The sequence below is a fragment of the Rhipicephalus microplus genome, chromosome 5, assembly GCF_043290135.1.
Source record: "Rhipicephalus microplus isolate Deutch F79 chromosome 5, USDA_Rmic, whole genome shotgun sequence".
Lineage (NCBI taxonomy): Eukaryota > Metazoa > Arthropoda > Arachnida > Ixodida > Ixodidae > Rhipicephalus > Rhipicephalus microplus.
This window is the reverse complement of record NC_134704.1, coordinates 182781448-182802415: the sequence shown is the minus strand read 5'-3', so window position 1 is coordinate 182802415 and position 20968 is coordinate 182781448. Positions and strand designations below refer to the sequence as shown.

At 45.1% G+C, this 20968-nt stretch overlaps 1 protein-coding gene across 10 annotated transcripts in view; it reads left to right on the top strand.

The window, feature by feature from the left end:
• Nucleotides 1–20968, top strand: part of LOC119173303 (uncharacterized) — a 509098-nt gene that overhangs the window by 413792 nt on the left and 74338 nt on the right. For 5 of the 10 annotated variants that reach the window (XR_012895517.1, XR_012895516.1, XR_012895521.1 and 2 more), the window contains one exon: nucleotides 10738–10800. The exons of 4 other annotated variants lie outside the window; for them this stretch is intronic. Coding sequence is in view for 3 of the 6 variants with exons in the window: in XM_075896265.1 (XP_075752380.1) it covers nucleotides 10738–10800 (63 nt within the window). In the remaining 3 variants the exon portion in view is untranslated. Of the gene's footprint in view, nucleotides 1–7606; nucleotides 10695–10737; nucleotides 10801–20968 lie in introns of those variants that run through there. One more of the 10 variants, XM_075896270.1, reaches the window with a different exon arrangement.

The window sequence follows — 20968 nt, the reverse complement described above, 5'->3', positions numbered from 1 at the left end:
GTTAATTACGGCGCCATTAGCTCGCAAAATATCTATTCCTATAATGAGGTCCTTTGAACATTCTGGTAGCACAATGAAATCGGCAACGTAAATAAAGCCCCGTATTTCAAGTCTTGCAGTGCATCTGCCAAGGGGCGTAATAATGTGACCACCTTTCGTGCGTATCTGTGATCCACTCCACTGTGTCACAACTTTGTTTAGCTTCTTCACCATCTTGTGACTTATCACTGAATACTCAACACCGGTGTCGACTAAGACATTCAGCTCCCATCCTTCCATTCTCAACTGCAAATCTGAAGTAACGCTTTCTTTGCTGCACCCAATAACCGGAAATACACCGTCGTCGCCCTTGAGCCATATGGAGGATCTTCGTAACTGATGTTATCAGCGGCCTCACCTCCACAGGTCACTTGCTTCAGTTTTCCGGGAGCGATGACCAGGCTGCCTTGAAGGTGCACGTGGGCTGGATGACCGGTAGCGCATAGGCGATGGTGATCATGACCGATGTTGGCGTAGAGGTGGCGAGTTCTGGCGCGTGGACAAGTACTCCTCAACCTCCGCTGGTCGTTCGCCATTTCGGGGGCACGGTGCATATGACGGGAAGCCTCTTAATCCAGCTTGTCGGTAAGAGCAGAATTTGTACAAATGACCGGCTTCGCCACAATGGAAACACAGAGGCCTACGCTCGTGATCACGCCAGACGTCACTTTTCCTGGGCCTAGGCTCCACATAGCGACGTGTGCTACGTGCTCCTGGCGGCATATAGGTAGCCGTTGGTTCCCGTGGACGAGGTGCGCTGCGTGCTGTTGATGGGAGAGGAGTCGCCACCATCGAAACTGCGGCATTGCTGTGTACTGTGGGTTGTCTGAGAACTTCAGAATACGTTCGGATAGGTCGAACCAGCTGCAGCTCACGCTCTGGTTCTCGTATGACCTGCCTCAGTTCGTCACGAACAACGTCTGTAACAGATAGTGCAGTTGGAGTCTGAAGCATTTTCAGTCTGCTCAGTTCTTCCCTAATAACTGTTCTAATGAGCTCTCGCAGGGCTTCAACGTCGTTTCGCACGCCTCCAGAGAATACCTGTGCAGATGCGCAGTTAAGATTCCGGTTGTACTGCCGAGCCCGCTGTTCCAGTGTTTTTTCTATGGCCGTCGCTTCCGAATAAAACTCAACAACTGTGCTTCGAGGGTTGCGGACGAGAACGGCGAACAGCTCTTGCTTCACTCCGCGCATTAGATGGCGCACCTTCTTATCCTCAACCATGTTGTAATCCGCACGCTTGAACAGACGGACCATGTCCTCAATGTTTATGGCAGCACTCTCGTTTGCGAGCTGGTTCCTGGATTGAAGAACTGCTTCCGCTTTTTCTTTTCGGTCTATGTTCGCGAACGTAACCACCGCTTGTCGTCGAAATACCTCCCAGGTAGACAACGAGGTTTCATGGTTCTCAAACCATGTCTTTGCGAAGTCTTCGAGAGCGAAGTGTACGCGATGGAGCTTCTCTCTTTCGTCTGATCCATTCACGCTCGCCACTCTCTAGAACAGGTCCAACCAATCTTCCACGTCCTCGTACGAGTCCCCGTGGAATACTGGCGGCTGGTGCGGTTGGCTGATGAACATTTGTGCCGGTGTTACCTGGCTAGTCATAGTGGTGGTGTCCATCGTTTGACTTCCTCTTGGTCTGAAGTTGAGAGGAATAAACTCCGGTGAGTCACCTCCAAGACGGCGACTTGCCCTCTGGTGTACAGGAGTCACTTCCACGGGGTTGACAGGCTGGTCGTCGGGGCTACGCTGTCTTGAGCTCGCGGGGCTTCGATTCATTACCCAGCACCTCCGCCAGAAATGTTGCGATGCTGAGGCAGACAGGCTAAAAAACAAGCGTCTTAATAGGGCGAACTTGTGCCCACGAGTCTAATGAATATGGTCGTCGAGTCCGAATAGTTGAGAGGCACCGATTCAACTATCTTCCTCTTCCTCGTAGGCCAAGCGCACGAACGCGTTGCGCATGCCAGCCGGGTCTTGCTCGTGCTCTTGCCATGATGATTGCGGCGGCCAACTTGAACGTGGCCAACCTGTCGTGGTAATATGATACCTTAATGTTTCCTGCACACTGCATTCGTTTTGGCCAAGCCGTTATGTAGTTCTTCCTATAGCGAAAAAGCTACAGTCATGCGCTGGCACGACTGCCCTCTACGTTGCGCGAAAAGCAACCCAATACTCAATGAATTAAATTAGGTGGGCGTATCTATAGAATGAGCCCAGAGGCGTCATAAAGCGTGAGCAGATGTCGCTTTTTGGAACCAGCGTGAAACGGATATAAACTTGGCAGACCCCACCGGTAAACTGTAGCTGCTCCCCATTCGACTTGGCTTTTTTTTGTTGCGTTTGTGAATTGTAAAAAAAACATAGCGCTGGTGCTATTATCGCAGTGGCAATAGTTACAGGCAGCAAATGCTTGTGTTTAAAAATCTGCAAATTTCCGTAGCAGGTACAGATGTCGTCTATGTCGAGTACACGACAAACAGAACTGAAGTTGAACCGTGAGTTTTTATGTCAACTAGCTATTTAACACTGTTGATACCTCATGTTGGTGTGGCGCAGTGGAATTCTTTCGCCGGCACTCGCACGCGTCGGACGCAGGAATCATGGGCTCCCGCAGAGCAGCAAAGGCGGTCTTTGGTGGCCGCGGAAACAGGATTACAGATGAAAGTGACAAGGATTATGAGGTCATCTTGCCGAATTTGCCATCAGGACGTATTGTTGTGAACGCAGTGTTTTTGCACGGTGATATTCGAGTGAGGCCTTTCAAGGTCGAAGATTTCCGAGACGCTCTGGAGAAGGAACGACTGCTTCCCGACGTAATTGCATTGGGCGCCTACCAGATCAACCATGTGTGGGCCGTCACCTTTAACAGCCAGGAGGCGACGAAGAGGTTGACTGAACTGAAAGAACTCCAGGTCAAGGGACGCCGCTGCCTCGTTATCGACCCTCAGGAGCAGAAGTTGAGGTTGCGGCTTCACTGGCTGTTACACGGCGTTTCAGACGAAGATGTCCGCACGGCGTTCGCAGCGTTCGGGAAAGTTACAGAAGTGACCCGGGAACGCTGGAGTGTGGAAGGAGTAAATGAGAAGAATTCGACGACCCGCACTGTTTTCATTAAGCTGAAAAGCGGTATGAAAGTCGAGGACCTGCCTCATAAAATACGAGTCGCCGGTGAATTAGCCTTAGTGGTAGCCCCAGGTCGGCCTATGCAATGCCTGCGTTGCAGCGGAACAGGACATGTGCGTCGCGAGTGTAAGGTGCCACGGTGCTCTCGCTGCCGGCGTTTCGGGCACGGGGACGCGGAATGCGTCCGTTCGTACGCCGCAGTGATCGCGTCAGCGGCGGCCGAAGATGCGTCAGAACACATTATGGACGTGACAGAAGCAGAGGACGCGGCTGAAGGTTGCGGAGATCAAGTCGCAGAAAACTTGAACAGCAGATCTGCAACATCAGTAGGCGAATCTACACCGGCAACTGTGGACACTCGACCAGGTCCTGCAGCTGTATCGACCGAGACAGCTGACAATGCAGTGACAGACGCATGCTGTGAAGTAGCCGGAGCGTCTGCCCATGCGTCGGAACAGGGCCAAGTAGTCGATGGTGCCTCCTGTAGCATTGGTTTCGACATGAAGATAGATGGAAACACATGCAACGCCAGCTGCGTCTCTTGGCACAGCGGTGCCGTTCCAGCCATTAAAAGAACATTGGAAGAACCTGTGAAGACGGGAGACAAGAACAGTGCAAGTAGCGCGGAAGAACCACCGGCAAAGACGCCGACTGGCAGACGCACCAGCATGAGAGCAAGAGCTGGTGGCACCACGGACAAGAAAGCTGTGAACAATTCAATTCTACTGTGCAGTGAAACCGGGTGGTCGGCCGGTTCTGGAGGCATCTAGCGTAGCGCTAGACGTGCAAGGTAAGCGCCACGCTCCAGGCCTAACTCCTCCACATGGTTGTAATGGAGCCTAAAGTATCATTTAGCTTCGCCACGCTGAATGTTGGAGGCTTGGGTTCAAAAAAGAAGCAAAGCCAAGTCTACCGGTTGTTAGTGGAAGAAAGTCTGGATCTGCTTGCAGTGCAGGAGACGAAATTTGAAGGCGAGGAGGAGACTGGGAGCATGGTGCTTAAGTTTATATCACGGTATTTTGCCACTGTGAGCCAGGCCATAGGCACATCATCGATGTGTTTTTTTGTTATAAAACTGCCAGGATTAGTCATAGAAAATGTCTTTTCTTGCTCTTCAGGCCGAGTAGCGTGGTGTGATATTGTTTATTGTGACACTGAATGGCGCATTATATGTGTTTATGCTCCAACTATTGGCCAGGAAAGATCGGGTTTTTTTTTTCAATTTACGACAACATATGTGTACCGGTAGGAAACTCTTATTGGTGGGTGATTTCAACTGTGTCTTGAATGAAATTGATAGATCAAGCAGGCGCAATGTTAAAGATAGAAGCAGTGATTTCCTGGCGCAGGTGATTATTGAACACGAATTAGTAGATGTAGCGGAGTGTTTGCATAGCTCTCGAGGTGTGAAGTATACCCACTTTCAAGGTACAAGTAATGCCCGATTGGATCGACTTTACCTTACTGCAGATGCGACATCCCAGTGTAGCAGTTATAATGTTGTCCCTGTTTCCTTTTCCGATCACTGTCTTGTAAAATGCAATATCAGGTCAAAAAAGAAAGGAACGCCTTTTCTTGGGAACATTGAAAAATGAACTCTAAACTCTTAAGAGATGAGTCGTTTAGCGCATCAGGTATCGAAGAAATAAGTATAATAACATAGAGTGTATGGACAAAATAAGAGAAGAATGGGAGCTATTCAAGCAGTGAATCAAAATAAAAGCAATAGAGTGATCTAGCGTTTTATTTTTTGAATCTAAGAAGAATGAGAAAGAGCTTAGACGAACACTTGAGAGGCTAACAACTCTTGAATGTGAAAAACCTGGAGTATATGGTGACGATTTGCAGAGTATCAAACAGAGGATAGACGTATATGAGGAGGAACACTATCGCGGAGTGCTAGTGCGAGCCAGAGCAACATCAATGACTGTGGATGATCGCCTGACGAAGCTAGCGCTTGGATTAGAGAAGAGTCATGCCAGACGAAATCATATAGATGCCATTGAAGTCAACGGTATCGAAGTTTCAGACAATGAGGGCATAGGACGAGCGTTTGGCAAACGCTACGAAGGACTCTTCGCTGCCACGCCCATTGATTCAGATGCATTTAAGCAGGAGTTCCTTAGCAGAATGCCGAAGTTGTCAGATAACACCAAATCAGCTTCAGAGCTATCTATAACGTCAACGGAAGTAGAAAGGGCCATAGATAAAATGAATTCTGGTAAATCTCCGGGGCCGGACGGGCTTTGTGCTTCGTTTTATAAGGAGTTCAAAAATGAATTATCCCAAGTACTTGCAGATGTCTTCAATCAAGCACATGGCCTCCCTAGGTCCTTTAGTGAAGCACATACAGTTTTGATACCCAAGACAGAACACTCGGAGAAGTTAAAATTAGTTTCTTTGTATAGACCGATATTACTAACTAATTGTGATTACAAAATTTTAATGAAAGTACTAGCACGGCGACTTCAAGGGGTAATCAAAGAATTGGTAGGGCCTGACCAAACATGCGGGATTATGGGACGCTCCATTGTGACTAATATACACAAGGTGCGCTGCATGCTCGAGTGTAGCGATGCCAATCAAGTAGGGGTAGCCATTCTACAGGTTTATCTCGAGAAATCTTTTGATTGTGTTTCCCACAACCTTCTGCTTGCCATTCTTGACCATGTAAACGTTGGTTTTGTTATCAGAGATGGAGTATCTATGGCATACCGGAACAGCACAACCCGACTGGTAATCAATAAGACGCTAGGAGATACAATTAACATAAAGCGTTCTGTCCGTCAGGGCTGTCCGCTGAGTCCCCTAATTTTCAGTTTATATATAGAATCGTTGTGCTTAGCAATAACTCAAAATAGTTGCATTCGTGGCTTTAGATTACAAGAATCCAAAGTTAAAATTTTAGCATATGCCGACGATATGGCTGTTTGTTGTATCGATCAAGATAGTGTTACCACTACCATCAGTGTGGTTAAAATGTTCGGCAAGGCAACTGGCAGTCTAGTTCTAGTAAACTGGGGAAAGTGTCTGGGTTCCTGGCATGGAGAGTGGTCGTCAAAACCAGACTATTTTGCCAATGTTAAATGGGTGACCACACCTGTCAAGTACTTAGGGGTGCCACTGGAATTTTATAAAGATAATGAGAACTACTGGCAAGAACAAGTGAAAGAAATCCGAACGAAAGCTAATAGATGCAACGGTAATCATGTGTCAGTGTTCGCTAGGGCGACTGTCTGTAATCTTTTCTTTGCCTCAAAACTTTGGTATGTGAAGCAAGTATTGCATTGTTCAAGAGCAAACATACAGAAATTCCATCGCATCTTCGCAGTGTTCGTGTGGGCTTCGAACTAGGAGAGATGCAGTCGAACTAATCTGTTTCGAAAAGTGAAACACGGAGGGCTTGGTTTAACACATCTTTTCATACGCCAAGTCATAAATAGGTTCTTTTTGTTTTCGCTACACAAGAGACCCTTTCTTACGTACAGTATTCAAATGAGACTGATGTGGCTTTACCTGGATATGTGGTTAGCACGAATGACATGACCGGTGCTGTGTGCGGGTTTCTTAAAGAGGTTATTCTAAGTGTACGGTTTTTATCTGTTACATTTTCCAATGAATATTTGTTTTCAGTGACTCGAAAGAAGTTGTACGAAGATGTATGCGATGTTGTTTTAACTGAACCGCTGTACCGTGCCATGTACGCTGGAGGTGAAGGGAAAGATGTGCTTAAACGAGTGAAGAGAATGCAAGTGGCTCCTGGCGCGAAGTCTTTCTTTTTCAAGCTGCACACAGGTACATTATCAGTCAGGACATTTCAAGCAGACCGTGGTTTTTACTTACCTTGGGGGACAAATTGCCTTATCTGTAAAAAAACCGGAAACTATTGACCATGTCTTCTCACATTGTTGGGAGGGAGTATATTTTTGGGATGTACTTCAAAGGACGTTACACAAAGAATTATTTTTAAATTCATATGGTATAAGATTTCTGCCAATAGTGAACGAAGAGGGAATGCCTTTCTATTTGATTATGCTATGTGGACTTCACTGTTTGTGGCGGGCCCGTATGGCCCGTTTCTATCGCGATCAGGATGCACGGCCTGCACGAATGTATTTCCGTGAATGTATGGCCAAGTATGTGGAACTGCAGAAAACTCAAGAGATTTTACCTGAGTGGTTGTCGAGGGTGGAGCCCTTGGCAGCACTTAGGGAATTTTAAATTTCTGTCGAACTGTTACTGCTTGTTTTTGTTCTGCTTGTGGTTTGATGTATGCGTCTATAAACAGGCAATAAAGCAAAAAAAATGGTGTGGCGCAGTGGTTAGTGTCTCCGAATGGGAATCCACAGGTTGCACGTTCGATTTTCCGTGATAGCGTTTTTTACGGGATAGTTTTTTTTCATCGTTTTTCATACAACATTTTTATTTTTTGTGGCAGGTCGTTACAGTGATTCTGACGCCATTTAGCGCTCAAGCGTTGCCGGCACTGCAGCACCCACCATATCCCACCATTCGCCATGGTGAACGTTTTCCAGCATTCAACCACTACATTAATCCCCTCTAATGGTGGGTGGTGGTTCACATCATGCCCACCATTCATTTTTTTCTAATAGGGCTCTTTTGTTGCTGAAAAACTAAACAATTCAATTGAAAGTCAGACACTTTCTTATCTTACAGATCTTATTTTTCTTAGCCTCTTCTGAGACGGTGATGTTGTCCTCGAAATGAAGAAACCTCCTCAGCTTCTCAAATTGATTTCGAGGCATCACATCAGCCACAACAAGAAATCTCGTTCCATTCCCCCGATAACACCTCATGCTCGGCATCTGCACAAGACCCCTCATCAAATACATACCTATTTATTGTTCAATTTCGTGGTCGTAATAATTATTCCAACTTCCGGTTTGTTGAGTGCTGTACAGGTTTGTCTGTTCAACGAGAAATGTTATCAATTATCATCATCATCAGCAGCAGCAGCCTGACTACGTCCATTGCAGGACAAAGGCCTCTCTCATGTTCCGCCAGTTAACCCCGTCCTGTGCTTGCTGCTGCCAATTTATACCCGCAAACTTCTTAATCTCATCTGCCCACCTAACCTTCTTCTCCCCCTAACCCGCTTGCCTTCTCTGGGAATCCAGTTAGTTACCCTTAACGACCAGTGGTTATCCTGTCTACGCGCTACATTCCCGGCCTATGTCCAATTCTTCTTCTTTATTTCAGCTATGATATCCTTAACCCCCGTTTGTTCCCCAGTCCACTCTGCTCTCTTCTTGTCTCATAAGGTTACACCTACCATTTCTCTTTCCATTGCTCGCTGCGTCGTCCACAATGCAAAGTGGACCCTCTTTGTAAGGCTTCAGGTTTCTGCTCCGTAGCTAAGTACCAGCAAGATACAGCTGTTATATACTTTCCTCTTGAGGGATAGTGGCAATCTACCTGTCATAATTTGATAGTGCTTGCCAAATGTGCTCCACCCCCTTCTTGTTCTTCTATTTACTTCAGTCTCGTGGTTCGGCTCCGCTGTTATTACCTGCCCTAAGTAGACATAGTCTTCTACAACTAGAAGTGCACTATTACCTATCTCGAAGCGCTGCTCTTTTCAAAGGTTGTTGTACATTGCTTTCGTTTTCATCAGATTGATTTTAAGACCCACCTTTCTGCTCTCCTTGTCTAACTCCGTAATCAATTACGAACTCAAATCAATTATGAACTACTAAACTTGCAAAAATAGGCCAGAGGCGTCTCCACCACGTGTGGCTCTGTACTTGGTTCTGAGAAAAGTGGCCGCAAACACTTTAAGAGGCGTTTCCTCCGATGTCCTCTGTCAACAGACCCAGTGCTACTGTTCATGTTTCTTCTTCGTATTCTGAGCTGCTATCACTGTTTTCCTGAACATATGGGTCAGCCATGGCTCCTTTGCTAATTGCCGGCAGATATTCATCTTGACTATCATTAAGCTCACCAAAATCACTGTCGTCTCTATTGGGCATCGCCCCGAGCAGCTTCCGGATCTTTTCGGCTACAAAATATACCGTCTTTTCGGAAGATTTAGCAGTGACACTATCGTTATAAGGAAACTTGATCCAAAACTAAGGTAGAAGAAAAAAACTGCGCTCGAGAACGACGTATCCCTGAGTAGGCCCACCATCCCAGTTTTGCCAGATACGGCTTACGTGACAGCGCTAAGGTTCCGAAATGCTTGTCTCAATAGGGAAAAGGTAATTTGGATAAATTCAAAGATTTCCAGCATTTGAGGTATAGCTAGAATAAACAGTGGTGTGTATCTCGCCAGTTAGAGGTCACTTATACCAGATTGCGCTGTGCAGCTCCCCAACTAATTATCACCTCAACAAAGCTCGACTCAAGGCGTCACCACTATGCAGTTGGTGCAATGAAATTGACACAATTGAACATTACTTTTTATTCTGTCATCGTTATTCTTATCAGAGAAAAAGATTTTTGGTAGCCACATTACAAAAGCTAGGAATACAAGTAAATCTACCAGTAGTTTTATCACTTGGCGGAAGTTCATTTGGTTACTGTCACAGGGATATATGCTCCACTGTGTTTGATTACATCAACGCAACTAAAAGATTACCGTGCTAGCGAACCCTAACCTTTTCGGATCTTTAGTTTATAATTAGTAACTATGTCTATCAAAAACAAGAGATGGTTTGACCGCTTGGTCAGCAAACATTTTTGTTTTTTTTTGGTAGTATTATTTTCAAGTACTTTTTCAGATTGGCTTCATTTTCATTTTAGTTTCATTTAGGTATTCTGCCGCCCGGTTCTTGGCTCATCCCCCTCTGTGGGTAAGCTCTATCAATCAGAGGTCATTACCATCAGCATCAGCGAGATCTAAAGCGAGGCATAGCTTCCCCACGCCCGTACACAAAGCAATGCTTACTGTAGCAGATATGATACACTGAAATCACGTGCGCTTAAAACAAATATTAGGTGGCAACAAAGCACGCTAAGCACTTCTGAAGTGGTCACAAGGGCTTGCTGTTAATGATATTCACATAAAGTTGTCATTCCCACCGTTGTTCTTCGATGAACGACCGTAAAACGTCCGCACTCCGATTGCCATGCCGTGGGTGCTGGGCGCCGTCATTTTCAAAAAGACTTCACTGCTCCCTGCCGCACACCTTCTGTACTTCTCAAGCGGGAACATGCACGCAAAGTATGGCACAAACATTTGAATGCTATTTCACGGGTCTATTGCAAAAACCACCGACTTTTTCACACTTTATATCTCATGTATTCTATTTGATACACGGGGCATCAGAAGCATTAGGCAGCCACGCCTCAACCTTTTGCGACATTGTCGAGTCTTTTCTTATGCTCTTGTGAGATGGAAGAGAGAATTCTAGAGGGCAAGTGCATTGTATTACTCAACTGATTTTAACGTGTACGTCGATTGCTTATGTGTAAATATCAACGTGTTTCAAGCCTGAGATCAGTTTGATCTCCAGGAAAGTCTAAGCTATAAACTGTGCAGCCTTTCCACAATTAAGTGCACCAACCTTCACAGTAATAGTTATGTAACAAAAGTTTTTCATATTTCAGGGAGGTGCGCTACAAGTCTTACAGTTTCCAGACAGGAAATCTGAAGAAATATATCCAATATGAGTGAGTATAGATTCCGCACTGTGAGACAAATGCCACCCGAATCTAACCAGGACGGTCGACTGCAATAGATTCACGCAATAACACAATTGTGTCACGAGAAGGTTGCGTGGCCAATGATCGTCATGCCATCTTATGGTACATGATAAAAAAAAAGACACCATCATTATAGTCCCTCCAAATTCATGACGTGAGCCACGTAGCTATGTTGATGCAAAAATAGCGATAACCTCTGCAAAGAAAAAAAAATTCTGGGACCTTTCAGCTTCACCTCAAACAGCCGAACGTGATAGCGATATCCTGACTATGCTGAGTGCTTTAACTACGTAATGCATATTTTTATGGTATAATAATTTAGGAGTTTAAATTCTGCATTACTACATTGTATGCAATAATATTGTAAGTGGCGGGCTTGTGTCATTGAAGCTATCACATATGGCTGCTTTCTGTGTAATGGTAACATGCTTCAAGCCACAAGCATTTATTCACGCGAAATTTGCTGTGAACCAAGTGGATGGTTTTAGGAGAATGCGCGCATTAACGTGTGCGCGTGTTGTAGCGGGCGGCCCAAATTAGGCCATGAAGTCTCTATGATAATCACATGCTGTGACGCCCAATTGAAATGTATGTTTGTACTTTGCAATATTCCTGCGATATTACATGTTGTACTGGTGAAGCCCGTATTCCGGACGCGTGTGTTTGTATAACACGGATGTTACTTTCACTGCATTCCCAAGCAGACGAAGTTACGTTAACTGCAGTTCCAAGTCGAGGCTTGTGTAGTAGAGCACCTGCTTGCCACGAAAACTGCTTTTCTTCGATTGCCACTTGGCCCCAGAAATTGTTATTATTGTTTTTATTCACCTATTTCTCCAATTTTCGCTCCCGTACAACAAGTTTCTGCGCTCACGCCCAACGACGTTGACGCCGAAATTTCTGTGAAAAGGGCTCTTTAACTCTATTGCAATAAAAGTGCAGAATACATTACAGCTTACTTGTGGAATTTGTACGTACGTCATGCAATTCGGTGCCAGCCCATATCCATCACATTAATTGTACCACACTTATAAACCACAATTCATAATATTGTAAATTTGCTTCAAGGGCGCCCTTTCATTACGCGAAACCCCCAGGGAGTGCTTTAAAGCCATAACTTCAAACCTGAAAAAACATGAGTGATCCCTTCGTCATGGTTATCGATATACTACAAAAGTGAAACGTGTGTTCATAGAGCTAGTGGATTGTATATTTGCATTGATTCCTCGTAAGGACGAAGCATTGAATGCGGCTGCAACAAATAGGAACGTCAAACGAAAAACTGCAACAGCTTGACACTTGCAGCGTACCGGTCAAGCCAGAAGACGCACGGAAAGAAAACACACAGGATGAGCAGCACACACAACGCAGTTGTTACTTTTTTGTATTTCAAGAGTGCGCTCCTTTAGCATACTGTGAAGGCAGGTTCGAGCAATTGCGGTGATTCCAAGACGACTCGTTGCCGAGAGGGACTAAGACATTTGCACGAGGCTAAAACAAGTTATTAACGCAAGAGATGACGTAGGGTTTATCGGTAATGAAGCGATACACCAGCAACTACAATGACGAACATTGTTCTAAAGTCACGAAAAGTAGTTCAAGTAAAAGCTCGCAAATTTTCACCATATGCGGGTCGACGGTTGATAGGCCATTGAATCACTGCGTGGAGTCTCACTTTGACAGCAGAGACAGGCCTGACGGGGTTAAAATCCAGCAGAATCTACGAGGGAGGAACTCATCTCGGGGCCAATGGTAGGCCCGGGTCTCTATTCTTGAATACGCCCGGGTTTCATCACAATAGACTGGCGCCGTCTACTGAAACACCAGCCAGAGTGAATGACTCATGGGCGGACAGCAGGCAGCGGTCTCTTTCGGGACTAGGACCCGACGAGCGCCTCAGCCGGCGAATGCTTCCCAATCACGTGATTATGGCAATGATGATTATGCCTCCACTTTGGCTCTTGCCCACTCAGCGGTATTGGCCAAGAATTGAGGATATAAAATTTAAGGCCTTTCAAATGATACCTAATCGTAACTGAAGGAGAATAAAGCACACGTAAATACAGAAAGAGTGCAATATTTTTTTGCCATTTCAACAAGACAGAATGGTATACCTCTTATATTGAAATTGCAGTAATTTCGAACACGTTTAAAACTGGTGTTTCGAATTTGCTTTTATAGTGTTATAAGAAATATACAAATATGAATTTAGAGGCGGATTTGTTTTGTTTCATGAAGATAACTGCAAAAGGCATTAAAGGCATTTTTGTGGCTGTAGCCCAGAACCGAAGCACCAAACGAGAGTATATTATCAATGGTGAAGGGCAGCCCCAAGGTTAGCACATGGGATGAGAAGACGTTTTCCTAATACACTGTAATGGAGACATGTCAAAAAATGATGGTCTATTGATTCCAGGTCTACAAAAGCTGCATTGGGGAGATATTTCCTGACCATGTGAATATAGATTTAAAGGGGGCACACGACATTGCAATTTTGTTAGCATGCCTTCCAGTTGTCTAGTATGACACGAGTCGGAGTGTCATCAAAATTTCAAATGTCCAAAATCAGTGCATGGTGTTACTGATTCTAAAGCATCAGCCCTGAGTGAAAATTTTTGATAACTTATAGCCGTTATAGTGAACCGCACCGGAAGCACAGAAAGTATTGGGCCATTTAATGCTATTCAAGCTAACGAGCTCGCCGATTCATTTAACTCTAAGCCGCAATGTCCAGGTGCCAATAATAATTTTAAGAGCTTCAGCTATGGAGAAATTGGCGTAAGGAATGTCCTTAAGGCATCTGATTGAGATGAAGCTATCAGTGACGTACATACGGACAGGAAGTCTGTAATTATTAAAGAAGTGTGGGTGTCCAAAGTTAGTTTTCGTAGTGCTGTAAGAATTGCCAATAGTTCAGCTTCAAAAATAGGTGTGAAGTCTGGTAGTCTTACTGAAAACGACCAGTCAAGTGAAGGAGAGTAAATACCTACTCCTGCCTTTTCGTCTATTACTGAGTCATCAGTGGCTATTACACTATTTGTGTCCACGTGCGCAAAGAAATCTTGCAAGCGGCTATCCTGTGTGAATGAAATATAGGTTTCCAGGAAAAGATCTCATCATATTTTATAAGATTTTGGTTTGGCATGTTTGCTGCTGGTATATCTCGAATTTTCACGTTAACTCTGTCTAGTTGCTTCTGAACAAAATTAATTTGTGGTGTATGAAAACGTGGCCTATGAGCAAGAAAAAAAGAGTCTGGGTGGTTGAATCCTCACGTTTTCCAGCCCACTTCTTCTTTCTCCGCTTGCCTTCCTCCATGCCCGAATCGGCTCCAATATCACGGTATTTTCTTCTAGCCTGCATTGTTGTTTTTATCGACGCACCAAGCAGCTAAAAACCACAACAGGTGCACACCGCACGAGAGTGCCGCGCAAAACAACACAAAAGCCTCCACCTTTCGAAAGTTCCTTTTTCAAAAAAATACTGTCGGAAGCGCATGGGAGACAAGGGTGACAATAAACTCCCGTACAGAACCCAATAGACAAAACAGCAGTCTGTGTGTGAATGTATGGAGTTTATGATGCTTGACAACACTATGGTGTTTTGCGAGCTCCTACATCTGTAGTCTGCTCATATTATCAGCACCAACATTCCCTCAAGCGTTGATGTTCTCAACCCGAAAAGTGTATTCTTGCAATGCAAGACTCCAACATAAAATGGTACTGTTCAGATGCTTGGCCTGAGAGAGGTATTGTAACGACTGGTGATCAGTCTGACCGTTAAATGAGGTTCCATAAAGAAAGATGTGAAACTTCGTGATCATCCTAACTAGCGCCGAGCACTCTTTTTCAATAGCAGAGTACTTCTCTTCTCGGGGCATAAGCTGGCGGCTGGCATAATATATCGGCTGAAGATGGCCCTCATGTCCTTGCATGAGAAACGTGCCTATGCACTTATCAGAGGCATCCGGCCGTAATACGAAGGGCTTCCGTATGTCAGCTTCCTTGGCTACTGGACCAGATGCCAGAAGTTGCGTTAAGGTTAGAGGTGGTTTTTCTTCTACGTCATTTTATGCTAGCTTGTTCTTTTACAACTTCCTGGTCATTTAAGTGAATGATCTAGCTTTCTCTGCATACGGGGTATCGGTAATATCCCTCTAGGGAAAAAATAACGAGCTCGTTCTTCGTTTCCGGTCTTGGAGCTGTAGCTATGTTCGCTATTGCACTTTCTGCTGGACTGATATTTTTCTTTTGCCGACTCGATGACAATGAAAATTGACGCAAGTCATACCAATGTCACATTTTCGAGGCTTTACCTTTAGGCCTGCATCTCGGATCCTTACAAAGAACTGTTTCAAAGAAGCTAGATGTTCGGCTAACGTAGCTGCTGCAATTAGAACATCGTCAATGTAATGTACTGTGTTTGCAATGCCATGCAGTAGCGTCCTTATTATTGGTATAGCTATATTTGATCGGAAGCTCTCCTCTACAGGTACTTGCCAACAGCCATCTGTAAGATTAAACTTTGAGAAAATTAACTTGATGCCGACTTCAGCAAACATAATATTCGTTCTGGATATGGGCTTCGTATCGGGCACAAGAACAATATTATTACGACGAAAATCGATGCACGCACAAAAGCTGTTGTGGGATTTTTTTTAACGTGGACCAAGGGTAAGTTATACGGTGAGTGCGACCGTTTCATAACGCACAGATTCAGCATATTTTAGATCTCCTCCTGTACAGCCGGCCAATAGAATGACTCCAAAGCTCGGTTCCTCTTCTTCTCGATACCTTGATGACCTGATATCGGAGATTCGTGTGCCAAGTCGAACACCTGAACACGCAAAACATTTGGAACCACCACTTGTTGTAACGTTTTATCTCGCGCCCAGTGGTAACAGTGGTACCTAATTCCTTTCTCAAACATGAATGAGTGATATATGGCTCCTTTGTCCCAAATGATGGTATCAACTTTCACCCTACATCAATCCAGCACCGCTTCCTCTTGTTTTTGTGAAAAGACTCCGGCTTTACATCTAAGCTCCTAAATTTAGTAGTCGTCAGCGTGTGATGAAATCTTTTGCTGGACACACTAACTGTCAGTGCGTTACTCGTGCCGCCTTCCCGCTTGGTCATCTTTTCAAACTTCAGTGTCTCACCAGTCACGGACATCTTGCTGGCTGACTCGTTCCAGGTCAAGCCAAGGTGCTTTGCGTAATGGGCGCCCGCTACGTTTCCAACAATAACATTGTATAGAGGCGATGCCATACATCTTATTATCACATTTTCAGAGGAATAGGGTGACAGAATCTGTACATCTGCTTCCGGTGCCTCAATGAAACTGCCATCATCTAATAAAATAGTTTCATTGGTACTGGCCAGCGCATTCTCTTGAACAAGAGAACGGCGGAATACCGGGATGTTGCTTTCAGTGTCCCTCGAGACTGAAAGAGCGCGGCCGAACACCTCTCCCTCCTTTATTATCGGCGAATTTCGGGTATCCGTGATGGAGCGCGTTCTGAGAGCACAGGAAACGTATTAAATATGTTCGTTTGGGGGCAAGTCATCAGCAGATCCGGGTGGGTCTGTCTTCTGGTCTAAGGACACGACGGAAGATTTCATCTTGGCTGACCCACCGGCGTTGGGGATGGCTTAGCATCATGGCCTGACTCCCGACAGTACACGCAGAAGACTCGCTTGGGTTTCGGGCGGCGATCGGATATACTGTGTGTCCTGGTTGATCATAAAAGAACCACCGAATTAGTGGCTGGGCAGAACTATACCTACGTGCTCCTTGGCAGTATTGTTTCCTAGCGAGATATGAAATAGCAACAAGTTTTTTGCTGTTGGGCCTCCATAAACGTATTAGCCACGTCTGCCTTTTTGTGGGCTGTCTTGCACTTCTTACTCCTCAAGAACAGAGCCAATCGGTTGTGACAGTTATTCACAAACTGCTCAGCTACGATCACGTGCACACGGATTTGAAACCCTTGTCTGTTTTCGATATTGACAGCCATATAATGAGAAAGCTCTGTAGTCTATTGGCGTACTGTTTAGATGTTTTGCCGTCTTCCGGCTTGCCTAATCAAAACGTTTCACTAGAGCCTTCAGTTGTAAAACAAAAACTCTACAGCAAAGTCATTCTTGTGCTCTGGTAGTCATAGACTCTTCTGGCGACAAACGACCGAAGATCTTCATGGCTTCCCCACTGAGACATAGGCTTAGTGCTGCTGCCCACTTCTCCTCCGGCCACTCTTGGCCAACAGCACCGCATTTGAACCTCTTGGGGAATGCATCGAGATTGTCTCGCCTCTCGTCAAACACCAATATTAGATTGTGCGAATTGTTTACACACGAGTGGCTTTGACTCTGTTCACGTTCTCGGTCACGCGTTGCTGCTTCTCGACTACATTCAGCCTCGACTAGTCGAATACGCAATTAAAGAGTCCTCTCTTCTATCGCCCGGCATTCCTTCGCCGCCTGCCTTTCTGCGGCCCACTTCTCAGGTGCCTGCACAGAATCCTCGTGAACGCGCTGTAACCGAGCATCTACTCACGGCTCTAACTCGGCTCTTTCAAGCCCCATTCGTTCAACTAATGTTAAAAGCTCTTGCTCACTCATATTTATTCGAAGGATTTCAGCTCAGTGTGAATGGCTTCGTCCTGCTGCAGCGGACGCGAATTGTGAAGGCCCCGCCGCGGTGGTCTAGTGGCTAAGGTACTCGGCTACTGACCCGCAGGTCGCAGGTTCGAATCCCGGCTGCGGCGGCTGCATTTCAGATGGAGGCGGAAATGTTGTAGGCCCGTGTGCTCAGATTTGGGTGCACGTTAAAGTACCCCAGGTGGTCGAAATTTCCGGAGCCCTCCACTATGGCGTCTCTCATAATCATATGGTGGATTTGGACGTTAAACCCCACATATTAATCAATCAATTGTGAAGGCAGCTTCGTGTAAATCCGGCGACTCCAATACTTGTTGCCGAGATGAACGACGGCATTTGCACATTGGTAGAAACATGTTTATTACGCAAGAGATGATGTAGGGGTTACTGGTAACCAAGCGATACACCAGGGACTACAATAATGAACTCCGTTTTCAAGTCACGTAAAGCAGTCCCCCACTACTCTAAACAAGGCTGGCAAAGTTTCACCATGTGCGGTTCGAAGGCTGCTAGTTCGGCGAATTGCTGCCTGGAGTGCAGGGACAGGCTAGGTGTGGTTTAAACCTCGCAAAATCTAGGTGGAAGGAACTCGTCTCGGGGCCAATGGGAGGGCCGGGTCTTGAATGCGCCCGGATCCCAACACAAGAGACCGGTGCCGGCTACTGGAACAACGGTCGGGGTGAACGACTCACGGGCAGACAGCACGCAGTGGTCTGCTTTAGGACAAGGACCTGACAAGTGCCTTTGCCAGCGACTGCGTCTCAGTCACGTTATCCAACCCACTTCTTCTTTCTCTTCTTATCTTCGTTCCAGTCCAGCTTGGTTTTTCGATTACGGTACTGTCTTCCAGCCTGTCTTCTCATTGTTATCATTGACGCACCGCACAGCGAAAAACCACAACCACCGCGCACCAAACGAGCGCGCCGCTTACAACGTGACCTATACACAAGGGCTGCATTGAGCCAAGTCACCTTCGTGCATTCTACAATTTCATAGTGAACTGGCGGTGAAAGAAAAAGATGTACAAACCACGCCGTACACGAGAGAAGTGCGCGCACACAGGCGGCGACATCCTATAGGGCAAAGTGGATGGATGGATGAATCGATGTATCCGACTCTGCCCTTTAGATCAGGTGGTGGATCACGCCATATAGCCATAAAGTTAAGTACTATCGCATATGTGGAATAATTGAATTTCACTCACCCTTTGATTCTAGCCATAGAGTTTCCTATTCACTAGAGGGGACTCTGGCACTGTGATCGTTCAGCGACCATGGAAATGATGAATGGTACACACATTTACCTAGTCTTCGTATTTGCGGGGGGCAAATCGTACTTGCGGCTTCGTTTATCGCTGGTTGTGGTTTCGTTTTAAAAAAAAGAACGAACCATTTTGAACTTCGTGACCTGATTTGAAACGGTAAGTTTAAAAAAAATATGCTCGTGAAGCACAACCGCTTAACATTTGCTGATTTTTATTTCGTAAAGAAACAGTCCAAGCCACACAAACACACGGAGCCAGAAGCAGGCCAGAAGTACGAAGATTAGACAAATGTGTGTACCACCCATCATTGCCATGCTCACTCAAGCGCCATGTGTTGCAGCTCCCGCAAACACTAGCGCCAGAATTCCCTATAGTGTATATTAGGAAACTCTATAATTCTAGCCACCAATCAGTTAGCCTCCTCCTGTTTATTTCTACCCGTTTAAAGTTTATTTTGCTTTCACTGTCCCTCAACCCCAATCCTTTAAAAAATTCCACGCCATTATCTTGGACATTGGGATGGAGCTTTTTACAGAACTATAGTGTAAAGCCGCTTCCTCGTCCTCTTCACACACACTACATAAAGTGTGTGTGCCTTCGTGTTTGGCTTGGTACGCCTCGGTCCGCAATACTCCCGTTTTGGCCTTGAACAGAACTACCCCGAGAGTTATCGTAGATCTTTTTTTTGCAATTTTCTGTTCGAGAGATTGGTAGGTCTCCAGTGATAATTTCGTAAGCATTCCAATTTTCACATGTTCCTCTCTGTTGCCTTCACCTTCTTCTTAACCAATGTTTCGTTTTGGCTTGGTATTCTGGTGTTGTTTAAATACCGGCTAGTCAATTTTCGAGCTCGCTCTCTTCTTTCAGTATGAATATTTTTTATGTAAAAGTAGCTGGAAACCTTTTTAGCCCAGTGCTCTTCTCCTATTTTTCTCAATGCCCCTTCAAATTCTATCTTGCTAGTAGCTTCCCTGCATTCTAACGATGTCCATCCTATGTCACCATGCACACCCTGATTAGGGGTGTACCCGTGTGCTCTTAAAGTAAGTCTACCTCTGCCACGTTGTTTTATTTCCAATCTTGCATAAACCTCTCATCTGAAGCACAAGACCGCATTACCGAACGTTGAACCTGGGACCATAACACCTTTTCAAATATTGCTCACAATGTCATCCCTATTTTAATTTCACAGTGCCCTATGCTTTATTAGAGCTGCATTCGTGTTACTTACGTATCTGTTGTCATTACGTATCTTTCGTGCTCCCTTAAGTACTCAGTTCAGTTATTTATTCATACGCCCAAATCTTTGAAATTTACTGACTATTTCGATGGTAACTTCCTGTATCTTATGCTCACTGCCTTTATTATCATTACAAACCACATTGCCAATTTTCCCCTTCTGAACTTCAAATTTAACATACCTCCCTTATTACCGCAGATGTCTATTAATTCCTGCAGATCTCCCTTGTTGTCAGCAATCAATACCATATCATCTGCACACATCAATGCTGGCAATGACTGTTTAAAGTGTTTTCCTTGCTTGGCAAAATAGAGGCTGTCCGAGTTGACTCCCCTCTAATTTGGCTTCTAGTCCCGGTAGCTACAGCATGAATAACGAAGGTGGCAAGAACTATCCTTGTCGAAGCCCGCGTTGTATCTTCATAAGTTCAGATACCTCTTCTTCCCATTTCACAGCTACCTTGTTAACTTTATAAATATCTTTTAGAAAATTACTTATACGATCTTCCACATCCAATGTGTCCAGTATTCTCCACAATTCTCCTTGAATTACAATATCATAAGCTCCCTTGATATATAAAAGTGCCATCCACAGGAGCCTGTGTTCTTTTATCGCTATTTAAATTCACAACACCAATGAAAAAAGATTGTCCTCCAACCTCCTTCGTTCACAGATTGCATTGTGTAGATCTCCCAGCAACCCCTCACTTCACACCCATGTGTGTAGTGTTTCTTTGACTATCTGCATCACCAGCCTGGAAACCACTGATGTCATTGCTATACGACCGTAGTTGTTTATATCAGCTTTGTCCCCCTTGCTTTATAGATCATGCTCATCCTGCTTATTTTCTACCCATTGGGTCCTCACCATTCACTATTACTTTGCTCGCTGCCTGTCTTGATGTTTGCTTAAAATTCATTTATAGTTTATTTATTACTATAATTGAGTCGCCGTCAGGGCCTGTTGATG